At 46.4% G+C, this 23,349-nt stretch overlaps 1 protein-coding gene across 1 annotated transcript in view; it reads left to right on the plus strand.

The window, feature by feature from the left end:
* COPS6 (COP9 signalosome subunit 6) overlaps positions 1 to 23,349 on the plus strand; it is a 105,918-nt gene that overhangs the window by 13,838 nt on the left and 68,731 nt on the right. The window contains exons 2-4 of the mRNA XM_085638510.1: positions 2,095 to 2,220; positions 9,528 to 9,659; positions 11,101 to 11,189. Of these exons, the coding sequence (XP_085494636.1) occupies positions 2,095 to 2,220; positions 9,528 to 9,659; positions 11,101 to 11,189 (347 nt within the window). The remainder of the gene's footprint in view (positions 1 to 2,094; positions 2,221 to 9,527; positions 9,660 to 11,100; positions 11,190 to 23,349) is intronic.

Below are 23,349 nucleotides of genomic sequence, written 5' to 3' on the forward strand. Positions count from 1 at the left end.
GCTGTGCCACGTTTTATATAAAAGAATCTCAAACTTTATCCTCTAACAACCATTTTGTGTCATGAAGCATCTGCTGCTGCTTGTATTTGACTTGTGCTGACTGAGAAAAGGTTCACTGCTGTCCTTTTACACTTGTCTTAGAGGGAGGCATGCATCACTGATGCTCGCCACCTTAGCTCCGTGTTGGAGAATCCTTTACTGTTACTACTTGTTCCGTGCACTCCGGCAGAGGCTTGCTATGCAGTTTCCTGGGCTTTATTTGATACATTCTCTAGAGACACTAACGTCTGTTTTCTAGACCCCTTGGCACTAGGGACTCTGTCAATGTGCCAGCCTGACTCAGAAAACCAGTCCTACTGCAGCCATTCCATAACCCAACCAGCCCTATTTGAGCAAGATGTGTATCCTATAACCATGTATTCCTGTGACTTTATAATTAATGGAACTCCCAAACCTTGCTTGGCATTAAGGAATAACACTACAGAACACGAAGGATACATTCGTTTTATTTTCAATCAAAATCCTAGTCAAGTGCACACTATGTAAATTGTCACTACAATGAAGACCAAGTGGCAGCAGCTGTTATACGGTTCTTTCAAATTAAGTAGGAATGTGAATCTGGTCAACATAAACTAAAGAATATGGGGACTGTTGGGCCAATTCCTAGGTAGGTCTCAGCTCCCCACCGAACCCCTAACCTGACCACTGCACCAGAGGATCTTGGCAACTTTGAAAACAACCACTCTTATTCCCCAAAGAAATAGTGGAAACTGATCTACCCTTTCATGGTTTACTTTTAAATGCCCAAGCTAAACACCAGAACGATGCAAATGGTTTTTTTGTGTGAAAGAAACCATTGTAATCTTGTATAAAAGGCGTGCGCTGCAATTGTTAGGCAGATTAAACCAAGTATTGTAACCAACATAATTCAAATTGTGAAAAAGAGAAACTGTTCAATCATGAGTGTTATTTTGTGATTACATAATTCTACTCGCACCTAACACTCGCACCTAACACTACCCATAGAGAGAAACCCATAGAGAGAGCATAGTGGAAGTACCCTCTGCCAGATCCATTGGGATAACCTTACCCCCCCCCCCCATACTTGTGCATGATGTAGGAGGAAGCTGGTCTGTTGTAGAGCAGCCTACCGTCCTTTGCAGGAAAGAGGTCAGAGTCAGCAAGGCTGCATCTCGATCACAGTGCTTCTCGTTCCAGGATAATTCCAGCCAAATGTGGCGCAGAGGCTTGTTTATATCCTAAAAGCACAGTTCTAGTCGCACTGTCGCCAATGTGATGGTTAGTCTAGAAGCCTATAGCTGTCTCCAACCGGACAACATAAATTCAAGGGTAATGCGCATTCTATGTGCCTAGCCTTGGGCAGGGTGTACGAATAACATGTGACAATACTAAGAAATGTGCTGCATGTATAATCATTTCTCAGTACAGTGTCGTGTAAGTGCAAAGCATGTAAAAAAACACTATTTGAAAAGATGTCAAGCTAAAACATGAAACTAAAATGAAGACTCGGAGGAGGCCATTTTTTTTTTCTTCAACCTTAGTTAGTTGTCACAAACTCTTGGCATAGACAATTAACAGAAAGTGACCTGTTTCCCTTCCTCTTATTTTCATTATGACACTATGTTCTTCTGAATAACCACTGTAAACAAGTCAAAAAATTGTCAACCTTCTAGAAACTTTTGAAAATGAATACTAAAAGAAAACCGTTAGCATTTGGATTAAATACTGTGAATATATTCACGTAAGCTTGATTAATGTATTGCAAACCATAATTATCATATTGCAAAACATTCTAAAACAAAGTAAATTGGCGTCAAATTAAGCATAATTTTTGCTTTTGATTGATTGGCATATGCAACTCAAACAAAGGCGTATCCGGAAAAGACAAGCTTCATAACAGTATGTATGTAGTAGGATTTTTATAGGACGAACCAAGAGGAACGTGTGTGTGAAGGGAACCTTCTTCACTGATACATTTCTCACTTTTCATTCTCAAGCAGAAGCCTGTGGTGACAGATTTTCCTGGAGCTTCAATTCTTATGTTATTTTTTATTCTCTTCTTTTTCTGTTCAGTTCTTCCCACCGTCATGGCCTCGGGCGTCACCGGCAGTGTCTCTGTGGCACTGCACCCTTTGGTTATTCTCAACATCTCAGACCACTGGATCCGTATACGATCCCAGGAGGGGCGCCCCATGCAAGGTATGAGCTAAATAGAAAAGACATCCTCCCCATTTATGTTTTAATGAGAAATATTGTACCAGAGGATGGGCATGGAGTGTAAGATTTTGGGATTGAGAACATAACATAAATTCCAAAGTATATTTAATGTCAAGACTTAATTGTGCATGTTAATTTTCTTCCTACCAAACTAAATGGTATCTGGATTTTAAATGTTTCTGGGGAGTGAGCTGAAAGCATTGTTTCCTTGATAGCTTGTTGAAATTACATCCTAAAAATATCCCTTTAATTAGACCAAGCATAGGAAAATAGAGATAGATATTTGGTTGACAAATGCAGGCCTTGCCGGAGTGCCCAAGTCTGCTACTGTCCAAGGCTGCTGCATGTAATCGCATGCTTGGATATGCTCCATCCTAATTTATTGACTAAGCCACCCCCAAGCTTAACAGTACTCCAGAAGTGAGTTAAAAATGTCAGGACTCTCGTAGCTGCACAGGAGATGCAGTCCCATGAGGATGCAAGCCTCTCAAAACCATTAGATGTTACCAGGCCTACAGGTTTAGTGACCTGAATAATCTACTTGACCTAACTGTAATACGTTTTAACCAATAAGCTGATCTTATATTTCCATGACTTGCCTTTTGTTTCATTAGAACAGGAGAGCATCTTCAAGTATGTGAAATCAGCATGCCTGCTGTATAAACATGTTTGTTTAATTTATTAGGCTAAATGTTTTCTCCATGTATAATAAGAATCTAGCCCACATATAGATTACACATGATCTCTGACTTGCCTGTTAGTTTTCTAATAGCATTGGCTTTGTGGGGGCAGGGATGTTTCTCAGTTCATTTTTAAAAACAAACCCACTTTTTAATGCACATATTACTAAAGCATGATGTGCTACTGCACTGTCATTTACAGACAGCATATTTTCTTGAAATGGCTATAAACCTTCCCACTGACATACAGTTTTACAGATAAAACCAAATAGCATACAAACGATAATGTGTGGAAAGCGTGCTTCAGAAAATATTTATGATTTGCTCATCACCATGTAAAGTGCTCTGATTTGTTTTAATCTGTTAAAATATTTGCTTCCCTCGCACTTCATAATTACCAAAATAATGTGCTTTCTTAACTGCTTATTTTTTCAATATTTGTGCAGTCCATTTACAAACTATTGAAATGTGTGTTTAAGATAAAACTTATATACCAAAAACGGGGTCCCTGCTCCTAATGGGGATAGGAAGGAGGACTCTAGGTGCTAGACAGATTGTAAGTAACAGTCAAGAAGATATGTCTTTTTCTTGTTGCCCACACACATCCCTAGGGATCTCATGCTTCATCATCGTCGGCTCGGTGCTGCAATGCCCTACGGGTCCCCCGAAGGGTCACTTTAGTGGAGATCTTTTAGTTTTTCTTGCCTTTTGATGAGTGTGAGAGTGTCCTAGTGGTTTGGTGAGTGATGTGTGTAAAACACATTAGGTAAAACTGGCTAGGGGATATATAAAACTAGTTTTAATGTATAGATTCCTCTGTCGGATTAAAAAACCTGTTAGGGTGGTGCCACTGTGGGAGTAGCATTTTCCCCTTGTACCTAAATGTGGGGTCTGTGGTCAGGTAAACAAAACTGGTCAAAACGATCCTTGGTGCTTCTTCAGGACCAAAACTGAGGGATGGGAGTAATCCAAGCCCACGTGAAAAAAGAAGGAAAGAAACGAAGACCAAGTACAACAATGTTGAAGTTGTTTCTGGCATAAGGCCTCCTTATTGACCAGAAGGTCCCTTAGCGTAGACCACTGTGTGTGTCTGGAGCTGGAGTAATCACCAGACGTAGACGGGTATGTCTACAACACAACATAACAACACAAACACAATTGTTACTATAATCAGTATGGCGTCATCATTTGATAATGTGTCAAAACATTCATCAGTTATTAATTGTTCATTATTCCCGGTAGTATCGTCATGTTTCAGGGTGCCATACACAGGACAGGGTACACTCAACACATGCCCTGTGGGTAATCGTTAGTACATTCAGTGCTGTGTGGCATGCTAATATTGCCACATAAATCATTGTAGGACTTAAAATATTAGAGGTACTATAGTCTTATCTAGTTGTGATTGTAATCAAATCTCATAGGTTAATGTAAAGTGATACACTCAATCACGGACTAGGATTTGATGACAGCCCAGAAATTAATGCTAAAACACGTATGTTTTTGCTAGCGCGGGCGGCGGTAACTTACAACACCTATCCCATGCGTTGTGGTTAACTTTGTGAGTTCTACTCACGATTTCGATGAGTGCGCTTCTCGTGGCACATACACTTGTCCCTGTATAACCGAGTGGTGGCCGTGTGGGAGACCGGCGCTAGCTATGTATTTTCTGTCAGCTGCCGTACTTCTCGACACAGGGCTATTGCGCATGACTCGCCACCCATCTTGCAGCGGACAAATTAATGTGAGTTCTTCAGATACAATGTGCTGATAGTAGATGCTTTGTAAAACTTATGTTCATTTGATATGTATAATCTCATGCTGCCGATGTGCCCGATATTGCAGTCAATGGATATCTTGACCAGAGTGGTCTAATTATAGCGGGTGTAGCGTATTGGTGGCTCCCTCTTGTCTGAGTATAAGCCTTAATTCATTGATACATTGGGGTCATGTTAGACATGTGCAATATGGATACCTGTATAGGTCACAGCGGTGTATTGCTTATATACTGGGCTCCTTATTTTGGTGGCAATTGTCAGACTCACTGGGGTGAGGACTGCCTTACACCTGTGGGTTTATTTTTGTGAGGGAGGTATATGCCTAAATTAATTGATGCGTAGGGGGCATTTGGCACGTGCAATATGGATACCTGTACAAGTCACAGCAGTGTATTGCTCATATAATCGGCTCCCTACATAGGTAGCAGTTGTCCGACTCCTAGGGGTTAGGACTGACTTGCACTGGTGGGTTCATTTTAGTAAGGGAGGTACTCTTGAAAATGTTAAAAAAAAAAAAACGGTGTTTTCGTTTTTCTTTTGGAATCCCAGAGTCTATATTAGAACAAACTAGTGGTGAGAGACTGAGGTGGACACAAGCTGGTTACAGTTCAGTCCACTCCTGTGCGTTTGAAGGCGAAACACCCAGTGTTGTTCCCTTCTGAATTATGTGGTAGCACTTCATGATGGACTGGCCTCTAGAACAGTCCATGTTACATCCTCTGCGGAGTGTTTTAATTCAGTGAAGTGGGTAAACATCCTCAGACAAGAGGTAGCCACTATCACTCCACACCCTCTATAATTAGACCACCCCGGTCAAGATATCCATTCACTGCACTATCCGGCATATCGTCCGCATTAGAGGATAAATATATCAAATTAACGTATGTCTTACGAAGCAACTACTATCAGCACATAGTCTTTTTGAAGAACTCACATTAACTTGAAAACTACACGATGGCGATGAGTCGTGCGCAATAGCCCCGTGTCGGAACAACCTAAAAGTACAGCATGCAACAGAAACTACATAGCCTGCGCCAATCTCCTGCACCGCTACCACTCTGGTATTCAGGGGCGAGGGTAGGTGCCTCGAGACGCGCACACATCGAACCCCGAGTAGAACTCCTAATGTTAACCGCAACGCATGGGCGACGTGTCATCAGTTACCACCGCCCGCGCTACCAAAAACCTATTATTTTATTTTAACATGAATTTCTTGTCTGTCATTAAATCCTATTCCACTACAGTGCGTATCGCTCTGCATTAACCCATGAGATTCGATTACAATCACACTGGGTAAGACTATAATACCTCTAATATTTTAAGTGAATCAATGATTCATGTAGCAACATTAGCATGCCACCTCGCACTGAATGTACTAACGATTACCCACGGGCCATACGGTGAGTGTATCTTGTCCTATATACGGCACCCTGAAACATGACTATAGTACTGAGAATAATGAACAATTAATAACTGATGAATGTTATGAAACATTATCAAGTGATGACACATTCTGATTACAGTAAAAATTGTGTTTGTGTTATGTTGTAGACGTTCCTGTCTTTACGTCTGGTGACTACTCCAGCTCCAGACACACACAGTGGTCCACGCTAAGGGACCTTCTGGTCAATAAGGAGATCTTCTGCCAGAAACAACTTAACATTGTTCTTCTGTGTCTTAGTTTCTTTCCTTATTTTTTCTTGTTCTCTAGGTCGGACAACCAGTGACCTTAGTCATGAGTCGGTACCACCCTATTAAAGGGGTACCACTCACCCTAAGATTACACGTGGGGTCGGTTTACCACCGTCCCTCGGTTTTGGTCCTGAAGAAGCGCCAAGGATCTTTTTGACCAATAGGGGCACGAAACATGTTGAGCCGTGGTGTTATTTTTTTTTTATTTTTTTTTTTTACCTCACTACAGAAATGAGATTTAGCTACAAGGGGACATTGCTACCCCCACAGTAGCACCAACCTACCAGGTCTTTTAATCTGACAAGGGAATCTAAATGTTTAAACTAGTTTGATATCCCCTATCCCGTTTAACTCACTTTTTTACACACATCACTCACCACCCCACTAGGACACTCCCGCTCATCAAAAGGCGAGAAAAATTAAAAGATCTTTACTAAAGGGCTCTTTCGGGGACCCGTTGGGCATTGCATCGCCGGTCCGACGAGGAGAACCTGCCCGATGACGAAGCATGACATCCCGAGGGATGTGTGAGGGCAACAAGAAACAGTCTTGTTGACTGTCCCTTGCAATCTGTCTAGCACCTGGAGTCGTCCTTCCTATTGGGAACAGTGACCGCCTTTTTGGAATATATGATTTTTGGAGCACGGGCACTGGACCTTCATGAGCTCCTAGTCCCCCGTCTTCCTTTTTGCTACACATTTAAGATAAAACTGACATCATATAGCCTTTTATTGTATACTCTCTTGTCAGTCAGTTCACTTTACAAAATCCTCTAACTTTACAGTTCGAAAAAGAAAAGTAAACGCCTATCTCCAGGACTGACTAAGCCACATTTTGTAAGACGACATAACTTGGCATGTGATCTGCTTTAGAATATAGGACGAATGTGACAAGATTAACATAAGATTTAAATACATCTTTATTGCTCATTCACTTTCTGAATTAACAGACACCTATCGGTCTGCTCAAGCTCACTCGCCAGAAAGGACAAGTAGGCTTTAAAAATTGTTCGACCTGATAAAATCTGACTCTCCATAATGAGTAGATTTTTCAAGGCCTGTAATGACCATTTTAACCAGCACCATAGATGTGATTAAGGCAATCTAAAAGTGGATAGTCTAGTCAAGCCTGGTAGATCTACCACATTCTGTAAACCTCACCCCAATCATGCCCCCTCACATGGCAACACCCTCCATACCCTGTTAATCACTGTACAGCTAAGTCTATGTTGAAACTACACCTCCATCCAACTACAAGAAATGCCAAGAAAAGATTTGAAAACCATCATTTGCAGGATAATTGTAATCCACCCATAACTGGTTACAATAGTAGGAGATCTTGGTTACCCTGTGGCCCCATGCTCACCAAATGGGCCCCGCTGGGAAATAAACAAAGCTCAGAAAATGAGGCATGCTAGTGTATGCTTTTTCAACACCAGCACTGGCATGATCCAAGCCATTGAGTACAACCTGGAACAGTTTAATGTATTAAAACATCTGTAGGTTCAGAATTCCCAATCCTCCTTCAAACTGTTAAAATGCAGGGTACAGCTAATCACTATCGGAAGGCTTTCCTCCTGACTTATTTTGTAGCTATAAATGAATCTGCATCCCCTAGAATGTGGGATCTGAAACAGAACATGTAGGGAGAATGTTTCTCTAAGGCTAGGTTCCTCCTATTCTCACACAGCATTTTACATAATTATAAATGACGCAATACTTGGCAGACGTTAGGATCTAATGATTTTAGGGTCTTTTAATATTTTATTTTTTTAGTTAAGGTTTCACTCTGTTCGCTTGCATAATTTAAGTACTGATCCTGGGTCAAAGAAATAATAAAATTGTGCGGAATTTGTTCATTGAAGAGTGGTGTAAGGAATGACTAAGGAGAGGAGTATTTATATTTGTCCATGGCCAGGCCTTCCAGTTAGAGATGGCTGCACTTTTTAAATGACTAAATTACTCCTGTTTTGAGTAAACATTCTTAAGCTTTGTGGCCTGAATTTATGGGATTTCTGCTGGCCTCTCCCTCTGAACAGAGACGTTTTAAGGCATGGGCATCGTGAGTTCTGGCCCAGGGCTCCACCTTTCAAAGTTGTCCCTTATTTGGTCAGGACAGAGCCCCTCATTAATTTATTTGAATCGTCAAGCTGTAGTAACTACCTATAACTCTTTTGATCATAGAATGTTTTCAAATATATCACAGCCTCATACAGGGCTGCCCCTTAGTCCTCTTCCAAGCCAATCTGTGTGCTGTAGGTGGATCAAGGCAATCAAAGGACAACTTGAGAAAAGGAGGGATGTCAAAGAGTACCGGTGTTGATTTTAAATAAGCCGTTGATCATTTGTTTTTTTTCTTATACTGATGTTCAACTTTTAAGATATGATCAATGGGCGTGTTTTACCTTAAGATGGGTCATAAATCCAAAGGTGTTGGGAACAGGGATCCTAAAATCGGTTTGGCCCAGGACTCCCAAAATCATTATGATGTCCCTGTTCTTGGGACCTGTTTAGGTTAGCTCACAGGGACATTTAATGGTCTCTTCTTGCAAACCATAGCATAGTCATGAAAAGAAAAAGGGGATGGAAGAGTGAGCTTCACTCTGGCAGGAGAGGCCAGGCCATTTCAAAGGAGAGTGACCTGAATATCGCTTCAGGCTTACCTAGTTTCAGGAAGAGAGAACAGTAATGTGTACGTAAATAGACTGGCACTTACAAAAAACACCATTCCTGTTCTATGGTGCCCACCATCTCGGACAGCTCTTATAAGTAGAGTGCAGTGGACTCCAGTAGTCACCAGTCTTCTCATAACCGGGTCAAGTCATGCAAGCTCCATATCCAGAACAGGCAGTCTTCATACATGTCCCAGATATGATAATGGCATGGGACCCCGGTTATAGGAGACTGAGCCAACCTTGGTAGGAGGGAGACCTTTTACAGGCCCCTGCCCTGGTCTACAAAATATGCCACCACGATACAGCTCCTCATGACCTGTTATACGAAGACCGTAGTCACTCCAATGGAAAGAGGGTGCGCTTTGGATGCCCATTTGTTGTCACTGCTGAGCATATTTCTGGTAACCTTGGTGCTTTCGCCCCTTTCCCTCTCACCTCCAAATCCTTCCTTTTCTATCCCCACAGTAATAGGAGCCCTTATTGGAAAACAGGAGGGACGCAACATTGAAGTAATGAATTCTTTTGAGCTTCTCTTCAGCACGGTGCAGGACAAGATTGTGATCAACAAAGAATATTACTACACCAAAGAGGAGCAGTGTAAGTATGAGAAACAGGATAGTGCCACTAATGTGCAGTATTTGATATTTGCAAGAAGTGGATGAGTAAGCAAAACGATTGTGCATGGTAAAAAGCATGGTTCAAAAAAGGGTGGTGAATAATGCAATTAGGAAAGGTGGTTGTTTGATGGACATTAGAGAGGATCAAACTGAGAACTACCCGTGTGAATAAGGAATGCATGCTCCAAGGGTAGCTGTAAAACACTGTGCACCAAATGGGATTACTGTGACCCCAAAGAAAGGGTATCTGGAACTACCTAATTTACGGAGGCTTTAACAATCGGAGAGAAGTGCAGTAGCAAGAATGGTGTTTGCTTCTAGCCAGTATTCTAATATTTCAAAGAGACTGATATTCAAACAAAACACTATGGCCCTCCTAACAAGTAGGCTGGAGTGGTTTCTTTTAGGTGGTGCCATGCTTGACAGTTCTGAGAGGCTACGCGCTCTCACACCCTAAATAGGAGTGCAGGGCAAACATCAGTTTTACCATCTGTGAAGCCACACTCAGTTAAACCAATGGGGATGCAGGGCAAGCAGACGGCATAGACACAGCCTTGTCCCCACACAATTCCCTTCAACAGCAAAGGAAAGCATAAAGTGCTTCCCCCAACCGCCCCTGAGCCTGCTCTAACAGCCTTCGCACCCCCCTGCTCACACATATACACACATGCACACTTTGCTGCAGCCCCCAGCCAAATTTACCTGTTTAGACCAGGTGGTAAAAAGGAATGAAACTCTGTGGAATTGGGGAAATAACCTGCAGTTTTTGATCACATAATACCATAATTTTGGGTCATATGGATTACTGCCCATTGCCAAATTGGCTTCGTAGTGAGGTTGAAAGGAGGATGAAGACTGGTGCCCACTTCTAACTGGCTCCGTATAGGGAAGCTAGTGCACCTGGAGAAAACAGTCAAGGTGTGACGAGCGGGTTTTTGATCATAAGCCAGCAGTAGAGAGAGGGTTTAATACTCTAAGCAGGAGCATTGTAAATTTAAAGACTGCTTTCTACCCATCCTAATCTGTTTTTAAATGAACACATATTGTAGTAGTTAGCGGTCCAAGAGTTGGTTTCTGCTGAGTTATCGAACTAAAGGGAATTTCTTTATCCTGTAACACCTTTGTGGTTGCGTGCTATTGGGGGAGGGTCCAAAAGCATATTGACAAACAATCCAGAAAAATGGGTGTTTTAAGGGTATGACCAGATCTGTAATAGTATCCGTACCAGATGGGTAAGTGCTCACCACCATAGGAAGTATCAGTGTTAGAATAAGCAAACAATCCTTTATTTGTTTCTGCCCCAGCGGAAACAAAGTGAGTAGTCGGGCAGGGGCTTCTGCATGGTTTGTAGAAGGAGCTGTGACATAACTTTAAAATTGACTATTTCCTTTTATTGTTTTACTCCATTTTATACTTTACAGTCAAGCAAGTCTTCAAGGAGATGGAGTTCCTCGGCTGGTACACTACAGGTGGACCCCCAGATCAATCTGACATCCATGTCCACAAACAGGTGAGGTATGAAAGGGGGCTTCAAGCATGCTAACAGCACTGGCACATACATCTCCTGTGCATGTCACCAGAATGATAATAAATAGAGAACATTCTGCTTTGGTTCTGTTCATGAACTCAAGAACATGCATTTGGAAAAGTTCCTTGTCTGGCGCAAAAGAGAAACTCTAGAGAGAGTGCAGTCTTAAAATTAAACACTCTCAGCTGTAAAATAAGTGCATAACATGTGATCGTAGTATAAAATTGTGCATGTCTTCTTCGGGTTCAGATTCTTGGGGGGAATATGTTCATACGTTAGGAGGATCCAAAGACCTGGTTTTAAAATGGCTTCTGTCAGGCCAATCCACATCTAAGGCTATAAACAAAAAACGCCCCCCACGCCTCCTGCCAACCTGTAACTTTTTTATTTTACCTTTCAGAGTTTGATTCTTTTTCTATCTATGGCAATTTGCGAGCCGTCAATTTCTAGGTGCCAGACGATAGCTTTTGTGTCATTCATGGCCAGCTACTGTATCCAATATGCAAAGAAGGGATTTCGGAGTGGCAGGCGACTATCTGTAGAGCCGAAGCATCCTCACCCCTCCCAGCTTGCCTGTAAAAGGATAGCATCAGGGATATTTGTGCTGCAGTGTGGCTGAAGAGCAGACTTTAAGGGTTGTATTTATTTTATCCCTTGCATACTACACATTCCATGAAAGTGCATGCTTTGGCACACAGACGGTTGTGGCATTGAGGATAGCTAGCTGCTGCACTCATATAGCTGGCATCTGAGGCAGAAGGTTTACTTGCCACAATAATTCTTGAGGCCCATATATTTGAACCGGGGTTACCACAAAGGAACAAATTAAGGCCTTGGCAGGCATTTCCCTTTACGTTCTGGTTCTTCTTTGTTTTTAAATTCTGTTCAAAGTTTCCTGAATAAAACCTATTTAAAACTAAACTATGATGTTTATATAGATTGAAAACATTGAATTAAATGGATAGTTTTTATGTACCATACAAATGTGTTTGCTTTTGCTCTTTTACTTGGAAATGCTTTTTTCTATGACTTTAAAAAAAAAAAAAAAAAAAATCTTTTTTTTTTTTAGTACTATTTTAGAGGCAGAGATCGTCAAAGCCAACAGCTTGGCACACTCACTGTAGGGGCAAGGCGTACTGTCTCTGACAGTGCTTGTTTATAGGTAGTTTTCTCCTTGTATATTGGACACCATGTTCTTGGTCCATAGCTTCCTTGTAACAAACTATTGAATTGTGGAGATTGTAGTCTTCTTTTACTTAAATTAGGCTACACATTTAGTAACAATGGTTTGTAAAGAGATCTATGTATACCTGTGTGTATATATATATGGATGACTAGCTTCTCAAAGCCAGCAACCCACCCAAATTAAAAAAGACCTTCAAGTCACAATGTCCCTACTTCTCCTGAGTCTGCAGACCAACAGTCAAACGTGGACCAAAACACCAGTTCAAATCTAGTTTTATTTGGGATCGATTCTAGATGCAACAAAAGTTTCTTTTGAAGGACAGTGTCATTATTTTGGTAGAAATGCATGTGTAAGAAATTGGATTATTATTTGGGGTGAGTAACTACCCACCTCAAGGAATATACATGACCCTTGTCAGACTGAACCTTCAAGTCCCCTAATTTAATCTGAGCTCATCCGCCGGTTGCTATGAGACAGAGTAGACAGGCTTAATTTACAGCAATGTGTATTGTATTTACGTAGTATCCAAACAGTAATAAAGTTTAGTGCAAAACAATACAAATCTGAAACCCAAATTCAAAAAATTGATTAAAGTTTAATAAACAAAATAAGCACCAACATCCAGCAAGGGGGACTGGAGATACGAATTTTGTAAACTTTTAAGTAAAAATAACGCCAAAAAGCACAAATTGCCAATCATAGTCAACGATTGCCGTTGACCGCGACTTAGGTGCAATTTGAGGCTGACCACAATGGAGCGCGGGTCGGGTACACCAACCAGGTTTGTCCTGGTCAAAGAATGTACCGTCTGACTTAGTCCTTTAAGTCTCAGTTCCCCACTAGAGACCACTTCTGAAGTTCCCCAGGACCTCGGGTGAAACACTGAAAGAGGCTCACATTGTGTAAGGCAGAGGCCAGCAACCGGGTCCAGTCCAAGTCCAGTTGCCACTGGTCATCTGGGTTCTTCCAGGAAAAAAGCCTCTTGTAGCTTCTTGGGTCCCTGTAGCTTCAAAAGGAGGTCAGCCTCATGACCTTTTGGTCACTCCTTTGTCTTGTACCAGAGGTAGCAGGGCCAGTCCTCTTCTGATCTTCTGCAGGTCCAGAAGCTGTTCTGAAGTGGGTGCCTGAAGGTACCAGTTTATACCTGGAACTAGCTAGTGTGTGGGAATGATTCCTGGGCTCATCTTAACCAATGGTCTAAAAGAACCCAGGACCAAGTCTACCCACTTTGGGCATTTTTAACATGGCCAAAGTCTATGGCCACTCTAAATGTGGGCACTGGACTGTATGGGGTGTGTGTGTGTGTCGGGGGGAGGGTAGTGTACTATGGTCATCCTAGTGTCCTCCCACATCCAACAATGACATCCAGTTTGAGGCAGCCACTATACCCACAACCGGCCAAAAGACAAGAGTCTGGTAGGACAAACGCAGCATACTTCTGCAAACAGACAGTGGATTTATAAGAACTGTTCTAGCATAATGTTCTCTCCCCTTTCTAGTTTGCCTCAAGTGTTACATATGAACCTAGCAGACCTGTCGAGCAGGATATGAAACTCAAGCAGGTTTGACACTTGAGTATTAAAACGGATACTCCCAGCCACCACATATTCTGCTGAGTTCGGTAGAGTCAACTCTGCCACTTCAGGTCAGCCTATTTTTGCCCTGGGAGGCATTCCCATCTATTCAAGGTTAATTACTGGCTGGGAGATGCTTGAGAACCATTGCATAGTAGTATCCAGGAACCGCAGGCAGGGAAACTGTATGAAAGGTACTTTTTCTTTACATTGATTGAAAATGTGACTTCGTCATTGAATTGGATTTTGAATAACCATTAAATAACTTTTTTTTCTTCTTCTAGCGGGTTCCATTCCCGAGATACAGTATTGGTATTTTAATCTGTACTCTAGTTTTTGACATAGGACAGCTAGGCCTGCCACAGTGGGGATAGATTTTGGTTGCTAGTTGCTGTAAGAATGTCCTACTTTCAAATACCATGCACTCTGTCTTGTGGGCTACAAGATCTACTTGGAGGTGACTTTTAATATTTAAATTGGGGGGGGAGGAGCCTAGCGCTTGACCAAGATGGCCGCGTGAGCTTAGAGCTCCCGAGACCCTCGCGCCCTCCGTCGACTATCCTGTCTCTAATCCTGATGGTATGCATGGCACCGTGTTGCTGAGTTGTCAGGGAGGCGATTGATGCTACCCACGGTCGGATCGCCCATCGGGAACCGGACTTACGACTGGCGGAAGATTGCGGCCTAACTCCCGGGGATGCCAGGGGCTAGAGTTGGCAGGATGCCCGACTCCTAGTGGATCAACAACGGCCTGGCGAGGTGTGAACTGTCGGACGGAGGTCCTCGCTCTTTCACTTTCGGTTTCGTTCCCTTTGTCTGCCCGGACACTGTAGAGCTCTGGGTGGCTTTATTACCCCAAGGACGCTCGGCGGGCTACTCTGGCAGCACACGGCAGGCCTGCTCACTCCTTATTCCTCTCTCTGAGAGGGAACAGTCTTAACTGCATTGGACTGCCTGGAGTCCATTATGTCGGGCAAAGCAGAAGGGGATCGGCTGAAGACTAAGTCCACCAGGCGGGGAACGTATTCCCAAGTCAACAGTATGGACCGCTACGCCCTCCTGAAAGCATCGCCGAGTGGATCGAGCCAGGCGCCGGATGCCCAGAAGGAGGACTCGCCTGGGACACCGGAGCTCTCCCTACAGGATGTCATGGGCGCGCTCGACGGGATGCAGTCCTCGATGGGGAGACAGTTCGAGGCCCTGGCGCATAAGGTGGATGCCATCCTGGTGGATGTCAATCTGATCCGCTCGGACCTGGGCAAGACGAACGAACGCGTTAAGAACCTGGACCACAAGACCACGGGTCTCACTGATGATGTAGCGGATCTGCAGACCGAGGTTCGGAAGTTGAGGGCCGAGAGTGACCTAGCCGCCCGCCAGCTGGAGGACTTCGAGAGCCGGGCCAGGCGCAACAACGTGCGCGTCATCGGGGTCCCGGAGTCCTCGGATGCGGCTTCGGCGGACCTGCTGGTGGAGGATTTGGTCCTCAATCATTTGAAGCCTAAGGGCCTTGGAAAGTTTTTTGCGGTGGAAAGGGCCCATAGGGTGCCGGGCGGGCGGCCCAAGGCGGGTGCCCCGCCGTGGCCGATTGTCGCCCGGCTCTTTCATTTTCGAGATCGGGACGCTATCCTGCAAGCTTCGAGGGTGACGGGCCCAGTCCCCTTCCAGAATGCGTCGGTGAATTTTTATCCGGATTTCACCCAGCAGGTGCAGAGACAGAGACAGAGCTTCCTGGGGGTGAAGCGGAGACTTCGGGAACTGGATCTGAAGTATGCCATGCTTTTCCCTGCCAGACTACGGGTGGTGCATGAAGATCGGACATTCTTTTTTGACTTTCCTGTTATGGCCGACGAATGGCTGGACGCTTTGCCCCGGCGACGGACGGGGGACGACACAGCCGAGCATGGAGACAGTGGCCGGGATGGACAGGGCTGATATCCCAGAGCCGGCCTGACTTGATTTGACCATCCTTGAAGATTTGAACAGAGTGCAGTAACTGTGGAGGGTTGCGGGAGGGCGAGGGGTGCTCTTTTCCTCCCTTAGGGTACTTTTTGTAGATTTTTTGTTTTTGTAGGGCGACAGGCACACTGCAAGTTGGGGGGGCTTTGTAAGCTGCAGCAGGGGTGCAGGGTGGGGGGGAGTTTTTGGGATTTTGAGTTTGTTGTTGGGGGGTTTATTTTTGCAAGGCATGATGATTATCCTCAGGGCTGTTCCATGGTGGCTCCTCGGGTGTGGGGTGGGCCTCTTTCCGTTTGAGGATGGGGGGTAGAGGCTTAAGTGTTATAAGCTGGAATGTTAATGGTTTGGGGGATCGCATCAAGAGGGGGATTGTTTTGCAATTTTTGAAACGCTCAATGCCAGATGTTGTCCTGCTGCAGGAAACTCATCTCATAGGTAATACGTGCTATGCCCTGAATAGGAAGGGGTATAAATTCATTGCACACTCGGGATTCTCTTCTGGGTCCCGGGGTGTGGGCATCCTCGTTAGAGCATCGTTGCCTTTTGAGGTGGACTCCACCATTGTTGACGACAGGGGGAGGTTCGTGGCGGTGGCGGGGCGGTGGGAAGGAAGGACTTTGGTTTTGGTTTCGGTTTATGTCCCGCCGGCCCTGCAGGCCTCCACATTTGCTGAACTGGGCAGGGCTTTGCTCACTCTCCCGGGGGGAATGCTGGTAGTGGGAGGGGATTTCAACGCTGTGGGCTCCGGACTGTTGGATAGATACCCGCCCAGGGACACAGGGGGGGCTCAGAAATGGCTTCCAGACTTCCTGGATACGTTTGGTCTGATAGACTGCTGGAGGCTCCGGCACCCCACACAGAGTCAATACACGTTTCACTCCGGGGCGCATGGTAGCCTCTCCAGGATAGTTTACCTGCTCACTCTGGCCGCGCATGCCTCGTTGATATCCGAGGCGAGGCACATGGCACGCGGTATCTCTGACCATTCGCCAGTGTGGATCCGGCTGGATCTAGGTCGGGAGGGAGGAGGGAGGGTGGCCCCCATCAACCCATGGTATTTCCGAGACCCCAAGATGCGCAGCGCCCTGGTAAAGAAGGTAGATAATTACTTTAAGGACAATCTGGGAACCGTGGACTCGGCGGTGTCGCTGTGGGAAGCTTTTAAGACCGTCCTTTGGGGGGAAGCCCTCTCCCTGGTGGTGGCTGCCAAGAATCGGAGGGATGGCGAGGTGCGGCAAGTGGAGGAGGAGATCGCGGCCCTTGAGGGGGCTATGGAGGAGGAGGTTACAGAGTCCTCACTGCATGACCTTTGCTTGAAGCAGGCGGAGTATAGGGACCTGGTGACGAACGCCGCTAAGACCCTCAGTAGGGAACAACAGGGCCGCCTGTATGACGTTGGTGATAAGGCAGGGAAACTCCTGGCGTGGTTGGACAGGAAAGAACGGGTCAATAGAGTGGTGCCAGAGTTGACGGGAGAGTGGGGAGAGGCGATTGTGGAACCTGAGGGGATTGTGAAGTGTTTCGCGGAGTATTTTCGTAGGGTTTATTCCTCGGTGTCGGACAGGCCGCTCGAGGACTCGTCTGATCTCCTCCGTGATATCGAGTTGCCCTGCCTTTCTGACATAGATAGAGACGATTTGGATGGTGACATAACGGTTGACGAGGTGGCGGGGGCGATTCGCGCTTTAAACTCGGGTAAGGCCTCTGGACCGAATGGACTGCCGATCGACCTGTACAAACTGTTCCCGGATAGGGTCGCCCCTCACCTGCGCGCCATGTTTTTGGAGGCGCGGGGGGATGGGATCCTTCCGTTGGATCAGCGGCTGGCGCCGATCGTGGCCATACATAAAGAGGGTAAACCCCGAGATAGGTGCGCCTCCTACCGGCCCATTTCACTCCTCAACGCTGAGCCGAAAATTCTGGCCAAACTCCTGGCTACCCGTTTGATCAGGGTACTTGGCGATTTGGTCCACCCGGATCAATCTGGCTTCATCCCGCACCGAAACACAGCATTAAACCTTAGGCGTCTTCATGGCGTCATCGCCAGGGCGGGCACGCTGCGTGAGCCGGCTATTGTGGCATCTCTTGATGCCACGATGGCCTTTGACACGGTGGAGTGGGCATACTTATGGGCCGTGCTGGCCAAGTTTGGTTTCGGTCGCGGTTTTGTGAGTTTGGTTCGGTTGCTGTACGAGGGGCCACTAGCGAATGTTGTGGTGAATGGTCGGGCATCTACTCAGTTTCAGCTTGGTAGGGGTACTCGGCAGGGTTGCCCCCTGTCGCCTCTGTTGTTCGCCCTCGCCCTTGAACCGTTGGCTGCGTGGATACGTTGGCACCCGGATATACGGGGCCTTCGGTGGTCGCCTGATCACGAGGACCGTATTTCGCTTTATGCCGATGATATCCTGCTGTATCTTGCCTCACCTAAGAAGTCACTTATAGTGGTCTGTGATGTACTCGCATCGTTCGGTAGGAACTCGGGGCTTGTGATTAATTGGGGCAAATCGTACTTGTACGTTCTTAGTGGCGAGGTCCCACCGATCCCTAGAACATGTTCGATACAGGTCGCCCAGCAGGGCTTCGTGTATTTGGGGATTTTTATATCCATGGATCCTGCTGTGCGCTATTAGAAGAATCTGCTCCCCCCCTTGGCACGCTTGAGGCGAGATGTTGAAGGTTGGCGGAGGCTGCCGCTCTCCCTGGTTGGGCGTGCGGCCCTGTTCAAAATGATGTCTCTTCCCCGCTTCCTCTACGCCCTCCAGAACACCTTGGACTGGGTACCGGCCAAATACTTTCGGGAGGTCGAAGGCCTCCAACGGACGTTGCTGTGGGATGGGCGGCCGCGAATAGCTATTTCAAAGTTGACGCTCCCATGGTACGATGGGGGCATTGCGCTCCCAGACATCCGACGGTACTATTGGGCCACGCAGCTGAGCGCGATCAACCATGGGTTTTATGGCCCTGCCCTCAGCCCTGGGTATGCCATGGATAGGTGGCGGCAACTACTACAGGGCGTTGTATTCGCGGTCCTTAGACTCGTCCCTCACGGGGCCCACAGGTGTGGCGATGCGTGTATGGAAGATGGCGACTGACTCGTTGGGCTGGAGGGATAGGCTCACCCTCGCTACCCCATTGTTTGAATCGGAAAGATTGGGAAGGCTCTGGCCTACGAAGGGCTTTGATAAGTGGGACCTGATAGGTATATCCAAGGTGGGAGATGTGCTGCATAAGGGGAGGGTGAAGTCCTTCGAAGAGTTGCAGACTGAGTATGAGCTAGGGCCCTCAGAGTACTTCAGGTATATCCAGCTGCGTCACGCCCTCCGATCAGTCCTCGTGGAGGGTGAGAAGGTGCCGGAGTCCTCTCCCCTTGAGGACCGAGTCCTTGATGGTCATATGCCCGAGAGCACGATCTCGCTCATATATAAGAAGTTGATTAATGTCCGGGCAGATATGCTTTTGGGGCTGAGAGAACAGTGGACTAGGGATGGCCTTGAATTGGATAATGAGGACTGGCAGTCAGTGGTTTCTTCTCCTAAGGAGGTTGCGATCCCGTCGCGTCTGAGGCTGGTGCAGCTTAAAATACTGCACCGGGTGTATGTGACGGGGCCACGGCTGGTCCACATGGGATTCTCGGAGGACGGCCTGTGCAGAAGGGGATGTGGTATGGTGGGTACTTTCCTGCACATCATCTGGGAATGTTGTGTCATTGTGGAGTTCTGGAGGAGAGTCCAGGCAGTTATGGGGGAGGTGACGGGCACTGCGCTACAGCCGGAGGCGCGGTGTTGCCTCCTGAACGTCTGGGGGCCCACTGACCTCGATGAGGCGCAGACCCAATGGGTGACTCTGGGTAACATGGTTGCTTAAAGGGACATCGCGCGATTGTGGGGCTCCTCGGGGCCCCCTACCCTGACCGCGTGGAAGGAGAACATGGACTGGAGCATGTTTAGGGAGAAGACGGTCTACTGCTCTAGAGGTCGCCCCCGGAAGTGGCATGCCATCTGGGGGCGGTGGAACCAATACAGGGGGGGAATATGTCTTGCCCCGGATCTGGAACCTCCCGAGGAACAGCTTTCCCCCTGACCTACTTTCCAGCGCAGTTGGGTTCTAGGAACCGTTTTGGGCCTCTGCTGTCCCCCTTCTTCCTCCGTACACAGTCTTGTAACTAGTAGATGAGTGGGGTCCGGCCTCCCCTGGGGGCTTTCGCCATGGGCTTTCAATGTCCTTGCCTTGCTGGGGTTTGTTGTGAGTTTTTTCTGTATTTACTAAAAATTGGACCTTTGCATTACTCTTTGAACTGTATTGGGGACACGTCACTGTATCCAACTCTCAATGCTGCCGAACCTCCGGGCTGTCGGCTGAATAGCTGTGTCCTGAATTTTGAAATAAAGGTTTTCAAAAAAAAAAAAAATATTTAAATTGGATGTTTTGCCTGTCAAAAGGGTCTATTTGGGCAGGTCAAATTGCAGTTTTTACACTACTACAAGCAGGCTACAATTGTACACCTGAAGCAGTTTCTGCACTGCCAGTGTATTGGATGGCACAATAGATGCTGCAGTCCTCTAGTGGCATGAACTTCCAGGCCCTGGGTACACTGTACCATATACTAGGGAACTATAGGCAAGTTAAATAAGCCAATTAGAATGATGCCACTTCAACCATGTCAAAAGGGGGAGCAGTGACACTTTACTACTGGATAGCAGGGCTGAAGTCCACAGTGTTCTAAATCTAGATAAACTTTAAGGTGCATCACGAGGCGACAAATCTGGGGTAACCACGCAGAAAAGGTGGATTTCTTAGAGTGATCTTGGAAAGTCACCAAAGCCAATAGTCCACCAGAGTTTATTACTTCTGTGGTCGATGGACTCCTGCATCGCTGTAGTAACAAATGCAAGACTCCGCATGAAACTTCAACAGTGCCTAGAAGAATAATGGTTGCAGGGAGATGACAGATTAACTTAAGTTGTCACTGTGCAGCCAGACAATATGTACCCTCATGGTAACATAATGCAGCTAGCAACATTCCTTTAGAATCATCCTGACTAATCAGTTGAATCAGATGCCGCCTCCCGTATGTTTGGGCACACTCCTAAGAGAACTAACAGTAAAGACTTATGGAATCCAAAAGATGGGGGGCTTGTTGAGAGACAGAGTGCCTCTTGGATAGCTTTTGGGAAGGAAGATGGCGGGTTGTCTCCGCCCTTGAGAGCACCTCCGCCCACTCCCGGCTGAATGGCCGCTACCTACCGGCTCCCGCTCCCGCTTACCTCCGCAGCTAGACCGATGAGTTGATACCAGGGATTACTATGGAAGAATAGGGAGAGCTACTTTGGAAAAGAATTGTAAACGAAAGGACTTCGTGCATCACTCATACCGCTCCTTGGATATCCCAGCCGCTAACTGCCGCCACCGATGTGCCGGGTAACCGAGATCAGCTGCGCGGTGTTTGGGATCCGCGCAGCAAACTGGTTCGCATTTGGGACGCCACGAAAGGCTCTCCTGACACTTTCTCCCCGACGACCCTTCGCTTTGTTGGACGGATGTTTGCGTGGCTGTGAGGAGAATTCTGGCTTTCACAAGGGCTCGCCTGGCAGTTCAGGAGCTGGGTGCAGGCAGTGGTCAGCAGTGGCGCCCCCACGAGCGACTCTCCGTCAGCGAAGACATCAATGGCTCAACCCAACCCGGCAGGAGGAGCAGGAGTGGCAGAAGCGGTCAGGTCAGTTCATTCAAGTCCTGGGGGAGCATTAGAAGCGACATGCAACATCAATGGGGCACAAGGGGGGGACTGCAACTCTAAACCCACAGTTGGGGAAGCCTATGCTAAAGTTGCTCCGATCTGGCAAGGTATCCGCGCTGCTGCGCTCCTGTGAGTCGGATTCGATCGCTCCTACTAATCAAATGGCTGACGTACTCAATGCTGCAGTAAATGAGGGCTGGGGTGAAGTGGAGGAGTTAGCCGAAACATTTATTCCTTTTGAGGAGAACGTCAATGGATGCAATAACCACCCTGCTCTTTGTAAGGAAACCTCTTCTCTGGCTGTCACAGTCCTTCAGATTCAACCTAAGGAGCCACTCAATGAGGTTCAAGATATCAGTCGAATATATAGTACCATCCCCCTCTAATGTAAATTGTGGAGGCTCGTCTTTTTCACCGGAACAGTCTAGCGTCGCTCTTGCCCAACTTGGCTCTGACCCCGGCCCTAGTTTTGTGAGCCTGGAGTCTCCACATGACAAGGCCCTAACTGGGATCAGTGGTAGACCCACTATTGGAATGAAGAAGATTAATGAGTGCTCCACAAGTCATCCGATGCTGCCCCCTAGTCCTAATCTATTTATGGATATTGTAGAGTCAGGCCGTGGCGTTACTAACTCTACTACTGAGAGTTGGAGGATTCAGAAAGGGAAACACCACAAACCATGCAGGACGGGAAAAGGCGGCAGAGGACGGGGGGTGCGAGTGGGGCTAACACCAAGGCCCATCTATCAGAGACACTTGAGCGGTTGAAAGGGACAGCTAGCAACACAAAATCAAGTTTGGAGCTGAGCCCTCTTCGGAAATGGGTATCCACAAAGGGGGAAGTCAGATCAATTGTCTCAAGGTTATCTAACTCAGGAATTTCTGCCCCTCTCCCTACCATAACCAAAACCACTCCGATTCTAAAAGATCAAACGGATCACGTCTCAGCTGGTCCAGTTGGCCTTTTTTCTGTTATACCAAAGATTATGTCTGCAACGGAGCCAGCTTGTCCACTCTCTGATAGTTTGGTAATAGTGGACAGTCTTCAGGATAGTCTTCAGGACGGAATTCAGACCTTGTACTGAGACTTGTGTGCCGAAGCTGAAATTGCAACAGAGAAACTTCTTGTGGAATGTCCTCAGGATAGTACTTCTGATGAGGAACCATCTCTATCTAGGATTATGCTAGCACTTAAGACCCAAAGATTTGAAGCCCAGCAACACTACCAACAAGTTAGGCCTGATCGTTCTGAAATCAAAAAGTCACTGGCCGAAGTTATCGGTAAAGTATCTCACCTAACTGCAGAGGTTTCCCATCTTCAAGATAGGGTGGCTGTTGTTGAGGAGGAAAATTCTCTTACTATGAAACAGGTTGGCATACATGAGTCACAGTTGACTAGTGTCCAATTAAAGCTGGAAGACCTTGAGAATCGCCAGAGGCGCATGAACTTGAGAGTTTTTGGAATTCCGGAAGGCAGCGAAGGGAATGATCAAAGAGCATTTATTGTCGGTCTTTTCCAAAAAGCATTTCCCGATTTAGAGGACTGGGACATGGACACTCAAATCCAAAGAGCACACAGGCTACCACTTTTTCTTTCACGAGATACTCAGTCCAAAAGAAATTTTGCTAGGCCTATCCTAGTTTTTTTGGGTAATTTTTTGTTACGGCAGGCCATATTTTTGAAGGCTC

Source organism: Triturus cristatus, chromosome 12 (genome assembly GCF_964204655.1).
Source record: "Triturus cristatus chromosome 12, aTriCri1.1, whole genome shotgun sequence".
Classification (NCBI taxonomy): domain Eukaryota; kingdom Metazoa; phylum Chordata; class Amphibia; order Caudata; family Salamandridae; genus Triturus; species Triturus cristatus.